Source organism: Melospiza georgiana, chromosome 9 (genome assembly GCF_028018845.1).
Source record: "Melospiza georgiana isolate bMelGeo1 chromosome 9, bMelGeo1.pri, whole genome shotgun sequence".
Classification (NCBI taxonomy): Eukaryota; Metazoa; Chordata; class Aves; order Passeriformes; family Passerellidae; genus Melospiza; species Melospiza georgiana.
Genome location: NC_080438.1, coordinates 31,787,534 through 31,811,042, shown reverse-complemented (window position 1 = coordinate 31,811,042; position 23,509 = coordinate 31,787,534). Strand labels below are relative to the sequence as shown.

Below are 23,509 nucleotides of genomic sequence, written 5' to 3'. Positions count from 1 at the left end.
GTGAAAAAGCCTTTTGCAATAATTTTTTTCCTTTCTGACTTGCTTTCTAGGAGTGAAATGAAAACAAATATTACATTACATTACATTAATTATTGTCTTGATGAAGAAAAGGCACTGTAAATGCCTTTAGGGACTTCATAGAAAGGCTCTTAACAGTTTCTTTCTATGCATCATAGTGCCCTGATCATTTCTTCTTCTGATTAGTAGAAGCGGTGATGAGTAGAAATTATGTCCTTCTAACCTCCTGATGGTTTTCTCCTAAATGTAATTCTTTTTTTTTTCCCTAGGAAGCTTCTAGAATGTTGTTTACTAACATTGTTTCTTTGCAAGCAGGGATTTTCTGTGGAGGACATAAACCAGCAACTTCCCCACACATAGGTATCCCTCCAATTTAACTTTCTGTACTGTAGATTAGACTGTGGCCTGAAAAAGGCAGTGAGTTTTTCAGCTGGTGTAAGTGACAAAAAAGGCATTCTATTAATCCCATTCAACCAGCCTGAGAACCTAGTACACATATATGAGATCATCATATATAAGCTGTTTGTAATGGCAGATAACAGCCATGAGAATGTATTTCATAATGAAGATTTTTTAATACTTTTTTACAAATCATGCTATTATATGAGATGAAGTGACCCTCATTTGAAGTAACAGGAATGCAAGAATGTGAATAGATTCTTACACTCATTTTCTCTGTGTTTCTGTTTATTCACTTTCTAGTGGACTGTTCATTGCAATGATGTTGAGTCTGCTGTTCCTTGTGTTATTGAGGTTCACAGCTGGGGTTCTCTTCTGGATTTTCATCTTTGGTGTGATTGGAATTATAGGTTATGGTAGGTGTAATTTTCTAGCCTCTGAGACTATTTTTTCTTACTGCTTAAGTCTGGAAAATCAGTAGTTAACTCAATTAAATGGTACAATTGGGTAAATTAATGCCTAGTTTTAGACACAAGTAAGTGAGAAGGACATAAATGGCAGCACAACGCAGTAAGAATCCAGCTGTGCTGATACTTAGCAGCAGATGTAGTAACCTGCATTACCTATGCACAGTATGCTTAGTCTGTAATCACTTGTACTGATATTTCTTTCCCATATATATGATATCATAATTGGCTAGTCTCACAGTGATACATTTTTGGGCTTTGCTGACCTGACAGGCTTATACAAAAGCAAAACATTTGGCTTGTAAGATATTTTTTTTTTAATTTGCATCTTTGCGCTCTTCATACACACTCCTATTTTATTGATTGTTTTTTAAAAGGCATCTGGCATTGTTACTGGGAGTATGATCATCTTAAAGGAATACCTGGATCTGACCTCACTGTTTATGATATTGGATTCCAGACAGACTTCAAAGTGTACCTGCAACTGAGGCAAACATGGTTAGCATTTAGTAAGTGCCCTTTTACATTTGGTATCTGCTAATGGATATTCAGGAAAATCAGTCAGTGTCTTAATTCACTTTCTGCCTTGTTAAATCTCCTCTACACATGTTGCTCAGAGGAGAAAGCAGAATTCCCTTTCTCTGTATTGTGTAAAAATATGCTTTTTCAAAAGAGACTCGTATATTTGTAAGGGGAGATAATGCAATCACACTAGTGATAAGAGCATTCTATTTCCTGTGTGTTCAGTCTTCACCATGGGGAAAGCAGAAGGCAGTAATTAAGTTCATCACGATGAAGTTGTGCAAGGAAGTGTACTTTTCTCTCTCAGATTATTTTTTCTCCCTCCTTGAGAGCCCCAGAAATGAGATTAATAAGTCACATCAATAACTACACTTGTTTTGTGTCTTAGAATCATAAAATGTGCCAAGTTGGAAGGGGCCCATCAGCATGATCAAGTCCAGCTCCTGGCCCTGCACAGGACACTCCAACAATCCCACCCTGTGCCTGAGACTATTGTCCAAATGTTCCTTGGGCTCTGGCAGCCTTGGGGCCATGACCATTCTCTGGGCAGTCTGTTCAGTGCCTGACTCTTGGGGAAGAACCTTTTCCTGATCTCCCACCCAAATCCCCCGACCCAGCTCCAGCTGTTCCCTGGAGTCATGTCACTGGCCATGAGAATGAAGAGGTCGGTACCTGCCCTTCTGGTTGCCCTTGTGAGGATGTTGAGGACCACAATGAGGTCTCCTGTCAGTTTACACTTAGGTCACTGAATTTTCTTGTTGTCTGATCTAAGACTGTGAAATAAACCATTTTAAACAAAATCCTACTGGAACAAGACAACCTGCAGCATACATGCGTTCCCCCATAAGAAAGGAAGAGCAGAAGAGGGAAGGAATAACTGTTGAATATTGCTTGCACTCCTGTTACTGCTCTGTTCGAAGACACACAGACTTGTAACTGATGATGAATGGATCATAACCAAAAACACTGCCTCTCCCTATTGGTAGCTAAATTAATAGAGCAGTAGCTTACTGCTTAAATCTCCTATCTCTTATTTATGTCTTCATTTACTTCTGTGTTGGATCATTGAACTTATGAGACATCTTCTATATATATTGTTGAGGCAGAGCTTTTTAGTGTGCTCTCCGTAGACAATATTAGGACTTCATTATGCATTTTTTCCCCTGTAACTCTTCAGGCTCTTCCCCTGCCTGATTCTTAGCAGCCCGTGTATAGTTTACCTAGAGTTTAGTGTCACTTTCACAAGAGTAAATTACGGTACACAGGAATTAAATTGCTTTCCAAAATCACTTAGCAAAGTAAATAATTACATATCCTTGAAGAAAACATAGTCAGAGTCCTAGTCTAGAACTCATCATGTACTGACAATGCTTGCCTTTTTCACAGTGTTTTGGACAAGTACATTAATCTAACAGAGACAAATTGGAATGAGACCAACTTCAAAGAAACCTGTTTTTATATTCCTTCATGGGGGAATGGCACCTGCTATTCTGTTGCCAGGGGTAATACTTGGGATTGCAATTCAACATCATCTGTGACTATTGGGTCTGATATTCTGAGACTCTATCTAAGCTGTGGGACCTAAAGCCAAATCTCATCTTCCTTTGCAAACCTTCATATAAGTTTTTAGATACTTAAGGGTATACTGTCCCTTTTGTCTTCCTCTCCCTCCACAGAACTTCTTGGTCTCAGCTGGAGGACACAGGTCCTGCTGCATACAATAATCTGCCCCTACTGGGCTGGTTTAGGTGTTGTCTAATGATCTGAAGCACCAAAAGTAAATGGATATGACTCAGAGTTGGAGGATGTGTGCTTCAGGCATTAAAGACTCAGTCTTCTCTAGGTGAAGTTCCCAGATTTTTCTTATTTCTACTGCAGAAGTAGGTTTTGAACCAACACGAATAGAAAGCGGGCAGAAGCAGACTCTACTGAAATCAGAGTTATGATTCAAATGCTGCTTATAGTTAAGAGCTCTCAGCTCTCTAATATCAGAGCATGATTCCAGCAATGCAACTGGAAGGTGAAAGTAATTGGACCAGGATGGTCCTATCTTAGTCTCTTTTTTTTTTTTTTAACTTAAATGAGGTGAAAGGAGCTCATGCCAGGGTAATACTCAAACAAACCTTTTGATTTTAGTACATCTACATTTTAGAACAATGTAGATCAGAAAAATGCACTCTCCATGAAAAACTTGACTCTTCATCTCCTATTTTTTATTATCTAAATACTATAAATGAGCAACAGTATAGCATGAACAAATGCTTGTATTATGAGCAAATTTCTTGTTTATGGGAAGTATAATTTGTAAAGGATGAATTGTATCTAAGGCTAGATACTGCAGTCACATTGAAGTTAATATTTTTCTGAGAATTAGATGTTCCATTTTTCTGTTAAAAACATAAATATCAGGGTCATACACACTCTGACTAACTCACTGCAAATAGAATTTTTTTTCAATGGGACTTCAAAACCTATGAAATGGGATTGAAGTTTGGCAGGTGCAGTTGTAGAAAGAACTGCTCAGGCACAGAATTTTATTCATGAACAATAGTTCATATTACAAGGAAAAAATTACAGAAGCAGCATATTGGTTTTGTTCTTGATAAATCTAATTTCTTTATTTGCTTGTTTACAGTGATCATACTTTGTGGTGTTGAAGTCATAATCATACTGATGCTGATCTTCCTAAGAAATCGGATTCGGATTGCTATTGCACTGTTGAAGGAAGGTAGTAGGTATGTTTGTCTGATTTTAATATATGCTGAATTTTATTGAATGATCTCTAGAGTACACTCTTCTAGAACTCTATCTTGCATTACCAAGGGCAGAAAATTGGGGTTTAAAATACCACACTGCATTTGCTGCATGAAGCAGGTTCAACAAGGAATTCACAGGAGGCGTTCAAGGAATATCAGTTACCTTTTAATGAGGTCGTGCTTAATAGAGCTTTCTCTTTTAAAGTAAGGTATTTCTTATCTTTCTGCTTCTTGCCTTAAGAATTCATACATTCTTAATGTTACCACATATGCTTAGTGCAAAGAAGGTGTCTCAGCAGAAAATCTAAGTGTGGTATACTGTTTATAGGAGGCTGGGACCTGTAGGTGCCAACTTTTCTCTGTCATTGGATTGTTCCTTGAGTCTTATACTAGTGGTAGAGGATTAGTGTTGTTTTGGCTTTGGCTTCTATTTAAGAAAAGACCAGGAGATTCTACTGGGTCCAGTCGAACTTCTGTGTGGACAGGCATAAATCTGCAGAGAGAAAAAGAAATTTCTGTGACCAGACATTGTAAGAGGATGTGGTCTAAGATATGTCTTCTTAGTTCTGAGTAAAGAAGAAGGCAAACCAGGATATGGGAGTTCTGGGCTAAAGGGACCTCTTTGTTGTGTGTTTCCTGAAGTCTGCATAGGCTTTGTTCACAGTGGTTCCTATTTTAAGCAGTTTTACACAGAACATTTAGTGGGGTTTTTTTGTTTTGTTTGGGTTTTTTGTTGGTTTTTTTTTCCTTTGTTTGGTTTGGTTTTTTTGTTTGTTTTTGGTTTGGTTTGGAGTTTGGATTTTTTTAATTGAGATTATTACAAAGGATAAATGGACTTAAAATTGACTGACTTAAAATGTCACTTGGATTTCACTGCAAATAGGCTATGGTCTCATAGGTCCATAAAGCAAGCCTGTGTTCTCAGAGCACATAGCGTTAGCTCTAAGCTTATCTATGAGCACTTGCTTGTGGTTTTCTGCCATCTTTATTGCCTCTGTGGTTCCCAGGAATCACAATTTGGGATTTTTGTCATGGAATTAAGAAATACTGAAGTTCTGCATTTAGCCAGGTATCTGTTTCCTGTCTTATGCTACTGTGCAATTAGAACATAGCAATTAATTTAGGCAGCACTAAATTATACTCTTTAATTAATTACTCATTCATTAAAATCCAGGAACACTTTTAACATTCTTCAAAACCTTTGTTCACAACCTTGACAGGTGGAAGGATTTTACAAAGTTCATAAACTTCTTGCTGATTAGTAATAACATTCTGTAGTTTTCCAGCAGCATGGAAAGGTTACTTGAAGGTGAACTTCTAGCTTTCATGCATAATGGATGAGATGAAACACTGTATGTAATTACTGTAAACCTAACAGACCAGGTCATATATTTAGGAAGATAAAAAATAAGGTGCTAATGATTGGAAATCAAATTATGTTTTTCAATACATTTTAGCTACATTTTCAAAAATATTAGTTATAATGCCAGTAATTGACTTGAAATCCATAGTTAGAAACAAGAGTTGTTAATCAGTGTTTTGGAATAATAGGGCATAGTCTTAATGGTAACTAACTTAATGGTAACTAAGTCGCCCTGTTTTTCTAAGTTCTTCTAAGCCTTTTGATGTTTACATTTTTGTAATGGAGTTCTCATGCACTTTATGTAAATAATGATTGTTTTTGCCTTCCTTTCTGGAGGAGGAGAAATTTCATGGACTGTTGATTTGACCAGTGTCATTGAAGAGGTGGCAATTTCATCCTCCAATCCAGGATCACTTTTCCAATTCTATATATATCAAGGTCGAGAAATAAACTTCCCTTTTTTTTACCTTGGAGGTTCCAGCGTGCGTGTTGTTTTATTTCATGTCCTATTGTAATACTAAGAGGCTTGCCAATAACTGCTGAACACAGCCAATTTGTTGTGATTATTTCTCAAACAGCATAAGTCTGTGTCCTCCTGTGTGACTTGTAATAGACTTTTTTGTCTCTGTGCTCAGACAGCAACTGATGTTTGGCTCAAAACCTCTGGATTGGACATGACGGTTTCCTTGAATTTCCCCCAGCATTTACTACTTTACCTTTAGAAGCTGAGTAAATTTTTCTCCTTTTGCTGTCTGGAAACTGCATCCTATAAAACAAATGACATCAGAGATGCCCTAAGTTATAGAAGAAATACTGTAAGAAATAGTACTAGACAAAAAGGCTTGTGATAAAGAGAGCCAGCCTGTAAGTTTAAGTAAACAAAGCACATGCTTTCTGAATTTACATCCAGTGAGATACCCAGTTGGAGATGTTCACTTCTGGGATAGCAGCAGGTTTACCAAGAGGGCTGGTGTCAACTCCCACTTCCAGAGAATGAGTCCCTGGCAGAGTGGGAACTAGCATGGTCAAGTTCCTGCCACTAGTCACATTCTAGCCACAGGAATTAGCAGTAGAATATCAGGCTACATATACCTTGATATTAAAAGAAGCTGTCTAAGCTGTCAACAGAAAGAGGCAATTATTAATTTTGCCTTCCATTAATCATAGGTGAGCACCACTTATGTACAGCATGTGCAAGGAAAGGCACACAAGTGCAGGAAGGTGCAGTCTGTCCAGGCATTGCAAAGACAAGTTGACTGTCTCTGCCCCTACCTAGCTAGCACTTAAGGCAGGAAAGTTGCTGGGAACAGAGTTGTCAAATACAAAATAGAATAAGGTCGTTTCAGTTCTGTAGGAGTGAAGGAAGAACACAGGATGAGCAGAGTGGGAATTAGGACATAAAGGGTCTGCAGCAGCTGGCAAGAAGATGTCATGGAAATCACTTAATGGCCTTGGAAAGAGATAGGTCTCTGAAGAAATCATGAAGAAGGAGAAAGTAGAAGATAAGCTGGAACATAGCAAATGGAAAAAGTTCACTCTAGTACCATTGATAAAAGTGGAGTGGTAGAAATGACAAAGTCGAGGCTTGAATACATAAGAAAAAAAATTCCTGCAGTATTCTGAGATCCCAGTACTAGCTTATGCTATGAGTGTCAACAAGGTTCTGAAACTAAAATTGCTAGAAGATGACTGATAAAAAGCTAGTTTCTGGAATTGTTACAGCTTATTGATATATTTTGTTTCTTTTATAGGGCAATTGGCTATATAATGTCTACACTGTTCTACCCAATTGTCACCTTCTTACTCATTGCAATTTGTATTTCCTACTGGGCTGTGACAGCTGTGTATCCTTCTGTCTGTGTACCTATCTGGAGCAAGTTTTCTGGTCTGCAAAACTAGATAATTTTCTGCTATTTCACGTTAATTAAACCAATATTAAGAGGACTATTTGGTCACTTAGCACTTACTCTTCTGATGCAGTCTTCTGCACTGCATATCTACATGTGATGCACAAACCAGACAGTGATTTTATTAGATTAAAAAAAAATCTGGACTAAAAATCAGGCCAAGGCAGGAGGGCTGTACAAAGCCTTGTGTACTGCATAAGATTGACTCTTGGGGGTGAAATGGGCCCTCAGTGAAGAGTGAATATGGTCTTCAATGTGCTGTGTGCTCCATAGGCCTGATGTTAATGGTTTCTTAGTTAACTGGAGGTGGAACGGGTTATGTATGTGTTTTGTTCAGAAGAATTTGAGAAAGGAGAGAGTGAATATACAGTGAACTATCTCCTCTGAATTGCCTAACAGCAATCACTGTTTGTTCCTCAACAACAAGGGTTTGGTAAGTATTAAAAAAGGGGAAAACTGCTGATTAAAAAGCAGCTGTTATTTCATATTCAAAGAGTGTCAGTTGTTGCTGATCAGGGCAGTGTTAATTCATCCTTATGCTCTGTATCTACTTCTGCCAAAATACAAGAACTACTGTATAATCTGCTTTGTCAAAGATAGATATGGAGGAGAGATGGGGATGGTTTTCAATGTTATGTGCCCTGCCCATTCTGGTCAGGGGTTATTACAGCTCCAGGGATGAGTTTGCAGTAGTCCTTTAAGTAATGAGAGTGCTTGGTCTTGTCTGTCAACCCTTCAGCTCTATCTCTGCCGAGCAAGAGCAGTTTTTCTGTTATATATACAACTTCTTTGGAGCTAGTGGTTACCCACTGCAGAATCCTAAGTTGCTCAGAAACCACAGTTCTGTGATTCCTCCTTAAAATATTTCATTCAGTTTTCTGGCCACATCCGGAGAACCTGTGTATAAAGTAATGGCTAATCAAACACTGTGCAAGTATGCAAACCTGACTTGTGACCCAGAGGTAAGTGTAACAAATATTTACCTATAGGGAAAGCTATACTGACTGCATTTCTTAATCACTATTGAATGCACTTCTAGTAAAAAATGTGCGTGTTTTAAGTAATGAGTCCCCATGTTAAATCTGAAAATATTGCCTGATGTTCAGGTAACACTTCTTTATTTTACAGACATAAACTGGTTTTTCTGCTAAACTGTCTTGTAAATGTTAGCATTCCAATTTACAGAGTGAGAAAGGAAGAGACAAAAATAAAATTTTATAGGAAAGATGCTCTTGAATTTGTGAGGTCTTCCAAAGGCAGTGGTAAATGTTGAAAGCTGCAGCTCAAAGTTGCTCAGGGACTAGCCACGATTTGAAGCAGAAGTTTCTTCTGGCACAGTAATTACCTTTATGAAGCTCCAAAAATATTTGTCTTGTTTTTTTTTTAATTTTGCTTTCAAATTAAATTTTTCAAAATAAATTTGCCTTCAAAGTAATTTTTTTTTACTTGGCTCTGGGTTTGAATTTAAGGATTCTTTAAAAACTAGCATAAATCCTTGATATGAATCCTTAAATATGTAAACAGGTTACGTAGTGTTGCAGTTTTGAATGACATAATGGAACATCAAGCAGAGTTATGTTATTTGTATTAACCTGCTAAACTTCAGACACTATGTATATAGAATTCATTACTTATGATTGTTCATTTTTCTTTCTATTTAGACTTTTAACACAACCAATGTGACTAAATTGTGCCCAGGTGCTCAGTGTACTTTTGCTTTTTATGGAGGAGAAAGCCTGTACCATAAGTACATCTTCATCTTCCAGTTAGCCAATGCCTTTGTCTTTCTCTGGCTGGTGAACTTTGCAATTGCACTGGGTCAGTGTACCCTTGCTGGTGCCTTTGCCTCTTATTACTGGGCTTACAGAAAACCAGCTGATATTCCACTGTGGCCACTCTTCTCTTCATTTGGACGAGCAATACGGTAAGACTGTGGAGCTGGAAGCGAGCCTTGTCATGTATTGGACAAATGCTCTTTTTCCATCTAGGGAAGCCAATCTTAGAATATCATAAGAAAATGATTAGTCAGCATTATGGTTTAATCTCAGTGGCAGTCAAGCCCCCCACAGCTGCCTGCGTGTTCCCCCACAGTGGGATGGGGGAGAGAATCTGAAGGGTGAAAATGAGAAAGCACATGGGTTGAGATGAAGACAGTTTAATAGGCAAAAGAAAGCTACATGCACAAGCAAAGCAAAGCAAGGAGTTCATTCCCCATTTCCCACTGGCAGGCACATCCCCAGTACATCAGGGCTTCTTCATGTGTAGCAGTGTTTTGGAACAACAAACTCTGTAACTTGAAATGCTCCCCTCTTACCCCTCCTTCCACCAGCTGTTACTGCCTGGCACAGCACAGTATGGTATGAAGTATCCCTGGGGTCATTTGGCATCCGCTGTCCTGGCCATGTTCCCTCCCAGCTCCTCATGTACCCCCAACCTGCTTATCAGTGGGGCAGGGTGAGGAGCAGAGCAGTTCTTGGTGCTGTGCAAGTGCTGCTCAACACTGGCTAAAACATGGGTGTGTTATCATAATTGTTCTGATCAGAAATCCTAAACGAAGCATAGCACAAGCTACTATGAATAAAACTAGTCCATCCAACCAACACAATTGGGAAGATGTAGTTATTAGGTGAAGACTGCATCCTGTAGCCCTACAGCACCAAGGCTGCTGCAGCTCCCTGCCCCTAGATCCACCCAATTGTAATGCTGAGCAGGTACTCCCGGTAGACACACACACGAAATACATGTACACAACATGTATATGTACACAGATTGAGAGACAGACACTCACAAACACCAGCAGCGTCAGTGGCTTCATCCTGTTCCTCTGTGGTGGATCGGGGTAAGGGTCCATTCGTTTTGTGTAATTCCCACTAAAGGACCTTCCTTCACTTCTGATTTTATTTGTAAATACATGCATATATGCATACATATATCCATGTACATAGGCACATATGTGACATAACAGTCAAATATTTTGTTTTTAGATACCATACAGGTTCGCTGGCATTTGGAGCCTTAATTCTTGCAATTGTCCAGCTTATTAGAGTAATACTGGAATACCTGGATCACAAACTGAAAGGTGAGATTTATTAATCTGCCCTAGGTTGTTAAGACCTTCCTTGCTATATTACTTCCTTCCAAGCTGTTTTTTAGCAAGGAAAAGAGACTAATTCCACATTATCCATTGTAGTTTCTTTGGAAGCCAGTAAATTTGTGTTCATTTACTCAAGCTGAGTCTATGTTCTTGGGAACCTAATGCAAAGTTCAGATGGGATATGAGTCTGATCTAATTGAACGCTAGTGAGTTCAATTTGGTTGAGAGAGAGAACTCTCAATATATTTTTATTTTATACCAAGAAATAAAAATATAATGTCACAATTCAAAGTCTTCTTCTGAATAGCTTTCTACATTCTGAAGATTATTAATGAGTTCTATGTATGATGTACTCTCTCCTGCTCTTTTCAGGTACTCAGAACTCCTTCACTAGATTCCTACTCTGCTGCCTCAAGTGCTGTTTCTGGTGTTTGGAAAAATTCTTAAAATTTATAAACAGAAATGCCTACATCATGGTATGTCCCATGTCTGCATGTTGTCTCCCCTGTCTAGAACATTAAAATATCCTAGACACTACTAGTTCATCAAAAGCCAGCAGTATACTTAAATCTGCTGATGATGGGATTTATGGGAGTTTTCAGTACATGTGTGTGGTTCTACTATGAAAAAGTACGATTTTTTTTCCTTCTAATTTCAACCTCTTTTTTTCCCTGTCTTTGTCCATCATCCTCCCCCCACAAAATAAGTGGGAAAGGATGGAATAACTGGTTAACTGCCCTGTAATTCAATAATGGATACCCCGATTTCAACAGGAATATTAGCTTATTTCATATTGCATGTTGATGACATTTCTGTTTGGAGGTGATAGTTGAATAAGGAGGTCATAAGGCATGTGATGATTGTATATTTCCACCTGGAAGTTAGAAGCACAAATTCTACTAGCAGAAGCAGTGATATTTCTCTCAAATAAGCCTTCTTAGCTTCCAGATAAGAGATGTTTGAAATCTTCACATAAATTAACATACACAGATTTCAGCCTAGGATGTTCTGGCTGGAACATTCTAGGCTGAAATCTGTGTATGTTAATTGATGTGAAGATGTTGTGGTTTTTCCAATTGTAAGCAATTTTGGTGTTTGAATGGTACAGTCACAGACTTCTCGTCTCAGAGGAGGTGGCTGTAGTGGGTCCATTACAACCTGTGTTGATGCAATTGATATTACAAATTTTTGCCATCTTGAAGAGGAAGTGTTTTTGACAATCTTCTTTACAGTTCATAAACTGTCTGAGCTGAGAGCTGTTCTGGTATGTCTTACCCTGGTGAACACTATTCCAGGAAGAAACAGTTTTGTTCCTGAATAGCTTTTGCTGCTTTATTTTATGCAGATTTCTTCTTCCGGGAAAGCAGCATCAGGTCCAAGGAGATAACTACAGGGGTAGTTATCTCACTTGGGCTCACTTCAGCTCTCCAAGTGCCTATTCTTTTCCACTGACTATAAATCTAGTTTAGGTAACCAGCAAAGGGAGAAGAATGCCTTGACAAGTACCTTTTTTGCTCTGCTTAGCAAAGTAAGTACTTAGTCTGGTACCTGTGAGGTCACAAGGGGTAGCATGCTCATTGTCAGGTGATTTGAAGGGGAAAGATGGATAATATTCTGTCCCAGCCTGATGGGAAACATTGAGAAGTAGCAGGTGACTGAGGAAAGTGTTTTATGTTCATGTGAGTTTCAAGGCCACAAATTAGGGAGAACTATGCATTACATGCAGATGGATCCTGGCATATGAGAACGTACCCTAATTATTTAAATTACTTAACAGCCACTGTTATTTTACAGATTGCCATATATGGTAAAAACTTCTGCACCTCAGCAAAGGAAGCATTCTTTTTGCTCATGCGGAACGTGGTGAGGTAAGGGACTGTCTCTTTCCCTTCTTGGAAATGTCAGGAGTTCCTACTATTGCACTCTGTGGGCACACTTCTTTCCTTTCCCATATCTTCTCCAAATACTGAGTGCCGCTTCTGTCCTCAAATGTGGCCCTCATTTCTTACGCTCCATGAATAACAGCTGGCTGGCCAGTGTAGTAACCTATGCAGAGCTGATGGACTCTCATTGTTTTGTTGTGATTGGTCCCTTAAATTCCTAAGTACCCAGTACATTGTAATAATGCCTCCAAGAAACAAGTGGAGCCTCTGAGAGGAGATCTGCAGATAGATGGGAATGGGGTGCTCATCATCTGTCATATGTTTGTTTTTTAAGCTTTGGTCCACTTGGTCTGAGAAAGGGAAAGGAAAAAAAACCAAAGTCTTCAGATTCATTCAGAAATCTTATGAGGTGTTGGAGAGTGGAAGTAAAGAACACAGAATACTTTCCTTTCAAAAAGATTGTCTTTAACATAACCAGATGTCCTCTGATGCTTAGAAATTTCCTGGCCCTTTTTTCCACTACTGAGTGTGTTGCCAAACTCCCTGTTCTCATCAGTACTTTCCTTCTTTGCTTCTAGCTCCTCCTTTGCTAATGTAAGATCAAAACGTAATGGGAGAATAACTTAGGAGCAGGCCATATTGATGCAATACAACACAATCTCATTACCAAGCAAGAGACTCAGTAAAACTGGTTAGGTGGTTTAAAAGCATTAAGAGAAGGACTGGATGAGGAGAGAAATGGAGGCAAGGGCTGAAAGACGAAAGTGGAAATGGCACTTAAGTAAGAAGAGAAAAGGACTGGAGCTGGGAGATGGAATATCTTCACTGTGTTACCCTGTACTAATATCAGGACAGTGATGTCCATACTGGGTAATGCCTGTGCAATAGGAGAGCAGCTGCCTTCATTTCCTTACAGAATATCACTTCTCTGCCCTTTATGGTTTTGCTCTTAATAAGAGCAATAGTGAAGAGATAGACATATAATTCTGTTGTTTCAAATAAAGATGTTTTTATCTTGTGCATTTTGCTAAATCTGAATTCTGACTGGTTAATGATGATTTGTCTCTTTAGTAGTTCTTAACATTCATTTTTCGCAGTAGTCAGTTCTGTGTATTGCCACATCCATCGTGGTAATATGGTCCTTCTGTGCTGTCAAGAGGTTGAAGATACAAAGTTAATTTTTCATCCCATTATTTATCTACAGTTTATGATAAGACAGGCTGGCAGAACATTGAATGGAAACTCCCTGCTGTGCTTCAATGAGAGCTGCAGATTTATTATCAGCTTTTCTGTCTGCCTTTGTTCATCTGTGATTATCTTCCTGCTCTGAACCTTCCTGCCTTTCATGTTGTACCATGATGTCTTAGAATAGTAGATTTGGCATAGTATGAGTTCATGAAAGATGGCCTGATAGGACTAAGTGAAAAGGTGGCCTACCAGCAATCTACATAAATACGGCTTTTTGTTTTGATCTGTACTTCTCCTATTCTTGCCTGGCTGATCTGTGCCCCTAGAAGAAAAGCTGAAATAAAAATATTTTGAATTTTGGGTTGTTTGATTTTTTTTAAACCAACTTGAGGAATAAATAGTCTCCATGTCAGTCCTGTAGCAGCATTGCTACATTAAGGCCTTGCCCAACAAAGGCTCAGTGCTTTTTTGCCTCCTGAGATGATGCTGTAGCAGTACCCATCTCAGCACTGCCTGTCTGTGGTGCTGTGTTGTCAGCCTGTAAAACCAGCAGAAGACAGCTTCTTGTCATGTTTTGCAATTATCCATAGATTTAAGGAGAAAGAATACAAATGTCTGGTTGTGACGATTATGTCTCATTTGTCCTTTGCTAAACAGGGTTGCAGTTTTGGACAAAGTTACAGACTTCCTTCTATTTCTGGGGAAAATCCTTGTTGCTGGTGGTGTAGGTAAGCTGCTTGTTTGTTTTCTAAATGGTATGCTTTATTTTCTGGTACCCACAAGTATGCCTGCCATATTCATATATGCTTAGTTAGCAGCTGGAGGTTCTCATTTGTCTAACTATTTGGAAATCTGTTTTTGTGTTTCTAGGATTTGCTAGATTGATCTAAAACCAATTTTTTCCCTTTCTCCCCCCTGCCCAGCACTTGGTTTGCCTTGACAGTGTCTTTTCCATAATTGCTTTTACAGCTTTTGAATGTGTGGCTGGTGCAAGGACTTCTGCAGCCACATCATCATAGCTGCATCAAACCAAATTCACATCCAATAAGTCAGCCACAGTCAGTTCTCCTTCTATAAGAACTGAACAGAATTGCAAATGTGATTCACTTGGTAACAGACAATTGCCTATAGATGTGGTGGTACAGGTCTGCAGGACCTGAAGCTTTGCTGAATTTGAGCCCCTTATATCTATAGGCTATAGTAAAAGAAATAGTGTATTTGTAGCATCCTTATAGGGTTTTCTTTGTTATCTGTAGATGTCAAATAGATTATTCAGTAGAGTAGTTATCAAGTAGACTATTCATGGTATTTTGTGACAGAAAAGTGTTTTTCTATCTTTTAAATGAAGCACTTTCAGAAATTCAGGTTGACAGTGTTCCGTTGTGGTTTTTCCAAATTGTCACAGCAGTTTCACAAACCTATTTTACATATAGCCATATTTTGCATTCTGTGTACTTTCAAAGTTAACTAATTAATTACATTTTAATCAAAAGTAAAACTAGTACCAAGAGCTGATATAAAGTGTTTTGTCATCACTGTAGAATTACAGTATTTATTAATTTTGCTGTTAAATTCAGTAGAATAGTGAAACAAAACAACTCATTACAGTCTTTCTGGGCTCATTAATATCTTTATGGTAATTGATTAATTTACATATCTCTTCTGTTAGATAATTGGTATTGAAGAATGTATTGTTTACAGACTTTTATTGAAACCAGCCTTGGATCTGTTTTCTGTCTTATCCATTCTTTAGATCCTGGGAAATTAGAACTAGCATGGAAATAACTAATTGCCTGTGCTTCTTGCAGGTGTTCTTGCATTCTTTTTCTTCACACAGAGAATACCAGTCTTTGCACAGGAAGTGCCAATGCTAAATTACTACTGGGTACCATTGTTGGTAAGGCAACCATTTAATTTCCTGCATGCCTGGGCAGTTTGAGGTACTCAGACTACTCAGGGCATGGTCTGGTAACAGCTTCTTTGGTCAGTGTCTCAGTGGCATAGTATCCACTCTAGTGAGAACTGAGCTGCTGCCCTCCAGTCCTTGGGATCCTTCAGGCAGAAGTGGCACTGCAGTGGCTCTGAATCTTCAGAAAAATTAGGTTTCACATTTCCTCAGACTTCCCAGGCAGCAAGACACTGATGACAGTGTGGCTTCTAATGGAAGGGACTTGCAATGCATCTCTCTCTCCTTTTGTAAGCCCCCCCTTAAAATTCAGGACATCTCTGAGTGATTCTTGAAGGAGTTTGGAATATTCTTGGCATATATTCTCCTCAGAGGTTGATATAATTTCAGTTTGGAGCTATTTCCAGCTGGAAAACTAGAAGCTACTACATGTTAGGATGCTGTGTCTTGAACTTGTGATCCCTGTCCACAGCACTGGTAACCTTTGGAAGAAATACAGAGCTGAGATTAAATTCTTCTAAATTTGCATAGCAGACTAGGCTTCCTACTTGTGTTATTACTACCATAGTGGTGCTGAAAGAAATTTGGGGGTTTATTGTGGTTTGTTTTTTGTAGACGGTCATCATTGGCTCCTACTTAGTTGCACACGGGTTCTTCAGCGTCTATGCAATGTGTGTCGACACACTTTTCCTCTGCTTTTGTAAGTACTACATTTCAGCATTACCTGCAAGTCATGGAAAGAGGAGTAAAAAATCATCTTATCTTCCAGACACAGAAGTCTGGTGGCATACTAGTGAACTCTATGAAAAATTAGCAGCCTCTTTTCATATTGGCTCTGTGATACGGTCTTCCATGCTTTAGTGTTCAAATTTAATTACTTTAGGAAGTGTAAGGTAGCTTTATGGTTTATGGAAATATCTGGGTTTTGTTTTTCAGATGTTCCTTAAATTTCATTAAGTTTGCTTCTGGGTGCTTTGTGAAGAGTCAGTCCTGTACAGTTTTGATTTGCTTAAGCGTCTTGACAGTAACGAATATATTCTTTGGTATATAGATGGTACTTTGTTTTCAGTTTAATAACCCTGAGCAAAGTATTATGCTGAATTACCTTTAAAGATTCTGTGAAATACCACTTGAAGCTAACTGTCTCTTGGACTCCCAGTGGCAAACAATCAAAGGGACTGCTGTTCAGGCTGCCCAGATAGAGAATACTAAAATTACAAAATAAATCTGCTGTTCTTGAATTAGGATATGATTATAAGAAGCAGGTGTCCTTAGCATGTAGTACCTTCCATGTGCTGTATTTTTCTATAATGAAAACCATTCTGGTAGGTCCAAGTGTGTTGCCATGTGGCAGGACACAAGTAGAAGTTAGTTACATGGTAGTGGTTGTTCTTGCAATTTGCAAATTATTTGATAATACTAACGGAAATAGTCATAGGCTTCATCTTTCATAAGTATACACTATGCATTACTGAAGTGAGGTAAACATGGTAATACTGATTCTTTAAACACTCACTTTAACCTCACTTCCATAGAAACTAAGGTTAGCAGGGATTCTGAAAAACCGGGTTGCCAAAGAATCATAGGAATAAGATCAGTTAGAAAACTCAAAATTGGTATTTAGTTGAGAACTACATCCTATTTATCTCATTTTATGGGCTTTGGTTCTAAGCAACCATGATCACAGGCAAACATAGCACTAATAACACTCAGCTCCTACTTTTCTATAGGGAAAAAAGTAATGTCTGCCTTGCTTATTCATATTCTGTTCTACTTCCAATGCTACCATTAAGTAATGAACAATAGATCAGATAGAATATTATTAATTCACGGCAACAGGTTCTCAAATAAACTTTATCTTAGGCAGTGAAAAATGGTCCAGTTTTAGAAAGTGCTTAACTCCATGGCGGTCTTTGTGACACATTTTCTAGCAAGAGATTTCCAAAATAGCAGGGTTCAGTGAAGGAATGAGAGTTTTTGAAAGTTTCTACCTATACTGCCAAACCAAAGATCTGGAGAAAAAAAGGGGTATATTGCTATCATTAAAAAATGACAAGATGTTTGTGTCTCTGCATCATGTAAAACCTATTGTGGTCTAAGAAAATAGAAATTTTATAATGTCATTCATCAACTTAATAATAAAGCTTAATTAGCTTGATTACATTTCATTTAATGTTGGGTCTACTGCTCTCTCCTTTTTTCAATTCTTTTTGTGTCTCTGTGTGTGTGGTTGTACTGCTGTTTCCTTTTTTGACTGGTCTGGCTGTGTAAATTCAGGTGAAGACCTGGAAAGAAATGATGGATCTACAGCAAAACCCTACTTCATGTCAGCTAGCCTCCACCGAATTCTAGGGAAGAAGAAACTAAGCCCTAAGAAGGCAGCGGGATAATGAACACTAAACCTCAACATCAAAAAGTGTCACTTTTAAGCAAAACGTGTATAAAGTAGGCAAAAGTAAAAACTGTAAATGATGCTTCTGGTTAATGGGTGATTCTTTTTTCCTTTTGCTTATATAAAAAAAAGAGCAACATTGGTAACATTTAACTAGTTTAAATGCTTAAACTAACAGCTGTGAAAACAAGGCCACATTTTAGTTTATAGAGTGCCTATGAAAAGGAAAATGTAAATTTGAAACTTTTATAAGTGTATAATGTTTTAATAACTTTTGTAATACAAGTTGCTGCCTTAGATGACAGCAGTTTTGATAATGTTTCTTATAAGTGTATATTTGTAAAAGAAATCCAGGCAATTTTTTGAAAGCACTAACGTATAACCTAATTAGCCATAAAAAAATATAGTTTGAGACTCCAGTTAACGAGGAGATGGTACTAAATTTGTAAATATGGTGCTATGATTGTATTTTTTTGTACAAGCTGGTTTGCAGCTATTTAAACTGTGATTATACATGCATTAATGATTTCCTACACTGAAAAATGTAGTGATATTTTAATCACATCCACAACTGCATCTTTTAAGACATGATGGTACCCTGCAGATCCCAAAGAAGGTAGTCAGAAAATACTCAAGTTGATACTGCTTGAGGTGAAGTTTTATGGGAGTTGTGCTTAAAAGATTATATAACTGATAGAAGGTCACACTGCAGCTGAAGTGATTTGTGGTTTACACAAATGAGGTTTCATCTGGTACAAGATGGTGAATGTATAATTTTTAGCTGATGTCTAAGAGAGATGCACATGTGTTAATATCCCCCTAACCCTGACAAGTCTCTGATTGCGTTCTGTGTTACAGGGAGGTTGAGCTTCACGGAAAGGAAAACTAAATGCAGTCCTTTTTTCGTTGAACGAAAGTCTTCACTCTGTGTGCATGCACAAGGAGTTCCATTGCCTCTGCCTAGCTTAGGAGGGCTCCAAGCCATTGGAATGACTTTGCAGGTGCAGAGGGCTGGGGCTGCACTTCCTGCACGTCTCCGTGCTCCCAGTGCCTCACACAGTAAGGTACTAGGACATTGAACTCAAATCTTCTCGTGGTACAGAATGAATTATTCAACTACTGAAAGATGCTCTGAAAGATTTAGTTTGCTTTTTGATTGTTAAATTTGCCCAGTCATTAGTACAAAGTCATTAATACACCTGTTGGTAGAAAGCACATTAACGTTTGGTGGGGTTTGTGACCCTCCCAGTAGTGGAATTGTCACTGCCATTAAGTAACAGCTCTGCTGATGGAAAAGTCTTAACACTGGAGAGTTTATCAAGTCTGTTACTACCAAGATGGAGCTAAAAAGGCTTTAATTTATTAGTCTCCTGGGGGAGCCAAGGACCCAGCCATGCTGAGGCCTGCCCCTGTTTTTAATGGATTCCAGTGGATTGAAAAAGTTATTCCAGTACTTTCCAGGAGTGACATGTGCCATACATTTGCTAGTTCTGTGACAGGAGTTCAGCACCTGGAAATACTTTTCTAACCCTAGGTGTTCATTGGTGTCACAAAAAGAAGTGCAAATTCTTTTTGAGATGATTTGAAGGCAAGTTTCTGGGGAAAGTTTACTGACCATCTACATCCCAATGGGATTTTGCTGTCTAACTTACAGCTCTGGTTTGTGATGTCTCTGATCACTGCAAAGGCAGTAATACTGTCCCTCATGCCATGGGTCTGGGGTCATGTTGATGCACAAGTGACTGCCATCCATACCCTTGCAGTCATGGGCATGGTACGATCTTGAAATTCAGTGACCTGAGGTGCAGGTGGGAGTATCCTTGTAAGCTTTCTCTTTGGTCCAATGTATGCTGGAGCCTTTTCCCTGCAGCAAAAATGAGGAGTTCAGTTTAGGACTCCAGTAATGTAAAATAAAGGCATATGGTTTCAAATATAGCTACTGATTATAGGCAGCTTGAGATTTTGGTAACCACTCCTGAGATACCCTAGAGGAAACTTGACTTTTAGAAAGGACTGGGAATTCCACCTTTGGGAAAAAGAAAGGACTCCCGAGAGATTAAGTTTTTCATCATTGTCATCATCATCATTCCTTTCTCATTATGTGCATGGTATGGATTACACACACACACACACCCTCCCCATGATTCTAATATTTTTTGAGAATGAAGTCAGTAACTTTTGGGGGTATGTGTAACCATTCTGTGATTAAAGAAGCTGTTGATCTTGTTACAATCCATGTTTTAAAGCTTTTTTTTTTTTTTTAATACTAATGATTAATTTTCAGCTAAAGAAACTGCATTACATCATCTATATTTCTACTCAACTTGAGTGTCTTACTGGGAGCTCAATTGAAAAAGCATATTTCTGAATATAGCTTGCTTTTTATCATATGAATGTAACCACAGAGTTTACTAGGAATAAAACTTAATAGGAAATAGTATACAGTTATTTGATTAGAAAACTTTTGTAACAAACCTATGCATTTACTAAAGGAATTTCTAAAAGTGAAAGTTTTAAATTGTATTATTATTTATATATGGTAAAAATTATATATATGTATAAGTTTGCTCCTCTCACTATTTTGTGAAAGTATTTAGAATGTAACTGATCATCATTTTTGAGAAGAAAATTTAAAAGCCATTTTCTTACGATGTAATTGTGAGAACTGTGAAAATACGAAGCAATACCATGTAGATTTTGTAATCAATAAATTCAGTAAGTAGAAATTATTTAATATTAAAATTGGCTTTCTAGAAATAAATTACAAATAATTAGTCAAAATAATACAAATATTTACTTGGGAAAGGTTCGCCTAAGATATTTGAAGACTATCTTATTATAATGGTTCCTAATTAATCCTGTGGGCCAGAGTCTGCAGATGCACACCACAGAGGAGGTACTAATATTGACGTTTTTGGATTTGGACTTTTACTTTGTTGCTTGCTTTAATATGAAATGAAAAATTGCTTTTTTTACTGTGGAGAGTGGAACGCAGTCAAACATGCCGTGTGCTTTGCTGCTGAGCCCGCCAGGGCTGGTGGCACAGTGGCACCAGTGCAGCAGGTGAGCCCGCCAGGGCTGGTGGCGCAGCGGCACCAGTGCAGCAGGGCCGCGGGGTCAGTGCTCGCGGGCGCAGGGATGCAGGCGTGGGAGGCCAGACCAGCAGCTCCTGAGCTGCCCAGGGCATGCCAGGGTCGGGCCAGGCGCCTTCTACCTGCCAGGACCTGTGGAAAGCAGGTGGATCTGAAGAGAGACCCTTTTACATGAGCAGAAAAATAAACATTCTCTAAATCACAAACAAGCAGAATGCAGAAACGAAGACAGTAGAAAACACCTGCTATCACATCCATGTGATCATGTTTGTTTAGTTTGGTTTGGATTCACTGTATCTCCCTAAAGCATATTACTGAACGGCTTTCATTTACGTGTTTTATACCAAAGTTTTAATGTCAAGCCTTCAAATTTTGTAAGAACAAAAAAAAAAAAAAAAAAAAAAAAAAAACACAAAAAAAAAAACCCCACAAAAAAAACCCCCACCACCACAAAAAAACCAACAAAAAACCACCACACACACACACACAAAACCATCAAAACAAACAAAAAAACCCCCGTGGAAACAAAACACAGAAACAAGAAGATAGAATCATTTCTTCTGATGAGGACTTTTTTTCCAAACAGTATTCAGCAGATGATTCTTGGGTGATCCAAGGATGCTGAATATTCCTTTAAATGTTAGTATTCTATGAAATATTTCACTATTGCATGTTCTGCTGTAGAACAGGATAAATATTTTGGTGGATGCAATGTCAGGCTGATTCTTCAATTGTCAGTAAGTGTTCTTCCACAAATGGGCTGTCAGAGAAATGGTTATGAAGAATAAACTGACTGGTTTTGAATTACCCAGAATGTCTCCCTTTGACCAGCCTGGACAGCTGTATCCTTGCAGACAAAGTGCCTTACTGGCTGTTACTTTACCTGGATTACATTTCGAAATTCATTTATACCGTGTAGACTACAAAACAGAAAAGGCTAGAAAGGAAAACCAACACTTTATTTCAAATTGACTAACAAAAAATCAACTGTAGTAAGGATGTCAGGTGTGTTTGTACTGTGTGATGCAGCACACTGTTGCTGTTGAGAGATTATGAAAATTGATGGTGTGGTCCAGGAGAAAATGTAACAATAGTGTTGCAAATAAATGAAAACAGTGCAAGACTGTTCCATTTTTATACAGTAGATTTTTAAAATAGCTTTAATTTGTGATATTGTGGACTTCTGAGTAGGCCCTATTCTGCTTTCTGTTTACAATGATCATGTGTATTGTAGCTGTGTAACTGTGGGTAGAACTGGGCTCTTGCTACTTACAACACAAGAAGTAAAGCTAAAAATTACGTATATATTACTGTAATGCATCTATTTGTGTGTTTATAAGCATAAGGTTCCTTCTCCATTTCAAGACTGATAATTTCTTATTCTGGAACCGTTTTATAAATTGTTCTAAATTTTTAAACTTTTGATACAGGCAATGATTTTTGGGGTAATTTGTAATTTGTACTGCACTGTAAACAATTGAAAATGAGTGTTTCTTCATGTTCAAGTAATACTAGTGCTATTAGTATTAAAATTGTCTGTTACCCTATGCTACAAAATGTCCACATGCATTTGTCCCAAATAATGAGTTTTAAAGCCATACAAATGGCTCTTTGAGGTTTAAGAAACGAAAGGTAGGTTTTATTAATATGATTCTTAAGATCGTAATGTTTTGTCAAAACCGAATTAACACGAGCATGATGATTTGAGCTCTAAATCCTGTTGCTTCTGCTATGCAGAAATAGAATCCTATTGTTTAAGTATCTTTGATAACGGAAGTGCTTAATTCTGATTCACAGTTGTTGGGGATTGTTCTAATAAAGATTTCGATACAACCGGAGTGCGTCTGCGCCGCGCCGGGCTGTCCGCGGGGCCGTGCGGGGGCGGAGCGGGGGCGGAGCGGAGACGGGACGGGCGCGGGGACGGGTGCGGGGCGGCTCCGGCTGCGCTGGGGCGGAGCGGGGCGCGGTTGGTGCCGCCTGGCGCGGGGCCGTGCGGGGCGCGGGTGCGGTTGGTGCCGCGGGGCACGGGTGCGGTTGGTGCCGCCGGTGTGGTTGGTGCCCTGGGGCGCGGGGCCGTGCGGGGCAGCCGCTGCCGCGAGGAGCAAAGCAGAGGAGGCACCAGGAGGGGCCGCGGCTCCTGCTTGGAGGGGAATTCTGGGGTTTAGTTATAAAGGACGGAGGATTGCTTGTTACAGTTTTTCATTTGAATTTAGATTTTTTTAAAACAATGTAAGAATAAACTATACTGGGTTTTGTCTGAATCTGAGTTGAGATCTTATATGAAGCAAGGTATATGGCTGAAATGATACCATAGAACTCAGTAGAAATCTTTTTTGAAGTTTAGGAGGCTCACAGTCATATTTTCCCCTGTCTTTGTGAGAAGTGAAGAAACCTTTACTGTACGCCATGAGTTGGCTGAGCCTCACAGGTAGATGACCTGTGGCAGATGACTCCCAATCTGGTCAGTTTGCATATATTTTTCTGGACGACAGAAAAAGAAAAAGGCCACCACCAAGCCTCAT

General features: G+C 38.7%; 1 protein-coding gene across 2 annotated transcripts in view; it reads left to right on the top strand.

The window, feature by feature from the left end:
- SLC44A5 (solute carrier family 44 member 5) overlaps nt 1-22,820 on the top strand; it is a 67,867-nt gene extending 45,047 nt beyond the window's left edge. For both annotated transcript variants that reach the window (XM_058029971.1, XM_058029970.1), the window contains exons 10-22: nt 721-833; nt 1,262-1,393; nt 4,042-4,141; nt 7,277-7,369; nt 8,307-8,394; nt 9,094-9,356; nt 10,417-10,511; nt 10,899-11,002; nt 12,321-12,394; nt 14,255-14,325; nt 15,406-15,494; nt 16,119-16,203; nt 17,781-22,820. In XM_058029971.1, the coding sequence (XP_057885954.1) occupies nt 721-833; nt 1,262-1,393; nt 4,042-4,141; nt 7,277-7,369; nt 8,307-8,394; nt 9,094-9,356; nt 10,417-10,511; nt 10,899-11,002; nt 12,321-12,394; nt 14,255-14,325; nt 15,406-15,494; nt 16,119-16,203; nt 17,781-17,893 (1,420 nt within the window). In that variant the 3' untranslated portion in view covers nt 17,894-22,820. The remainder of the gene's footprint in view (nt 1-720; nt 834-1,261; nt 1,394-4,041; nt 4,142-7,276; nt 7,370-8,306; nt 8,395-9,093; nt 9,357-10,416; nt 10,512-10,898; nt 11,003-12,320; nt 12,395-14,254; nt 14,326-15,405; nt 15,495-16,118; nt 16,204-17,780) is intronic.
- Nucleotides 22,821-23,509: the final 689 nt, after the last annotated feature.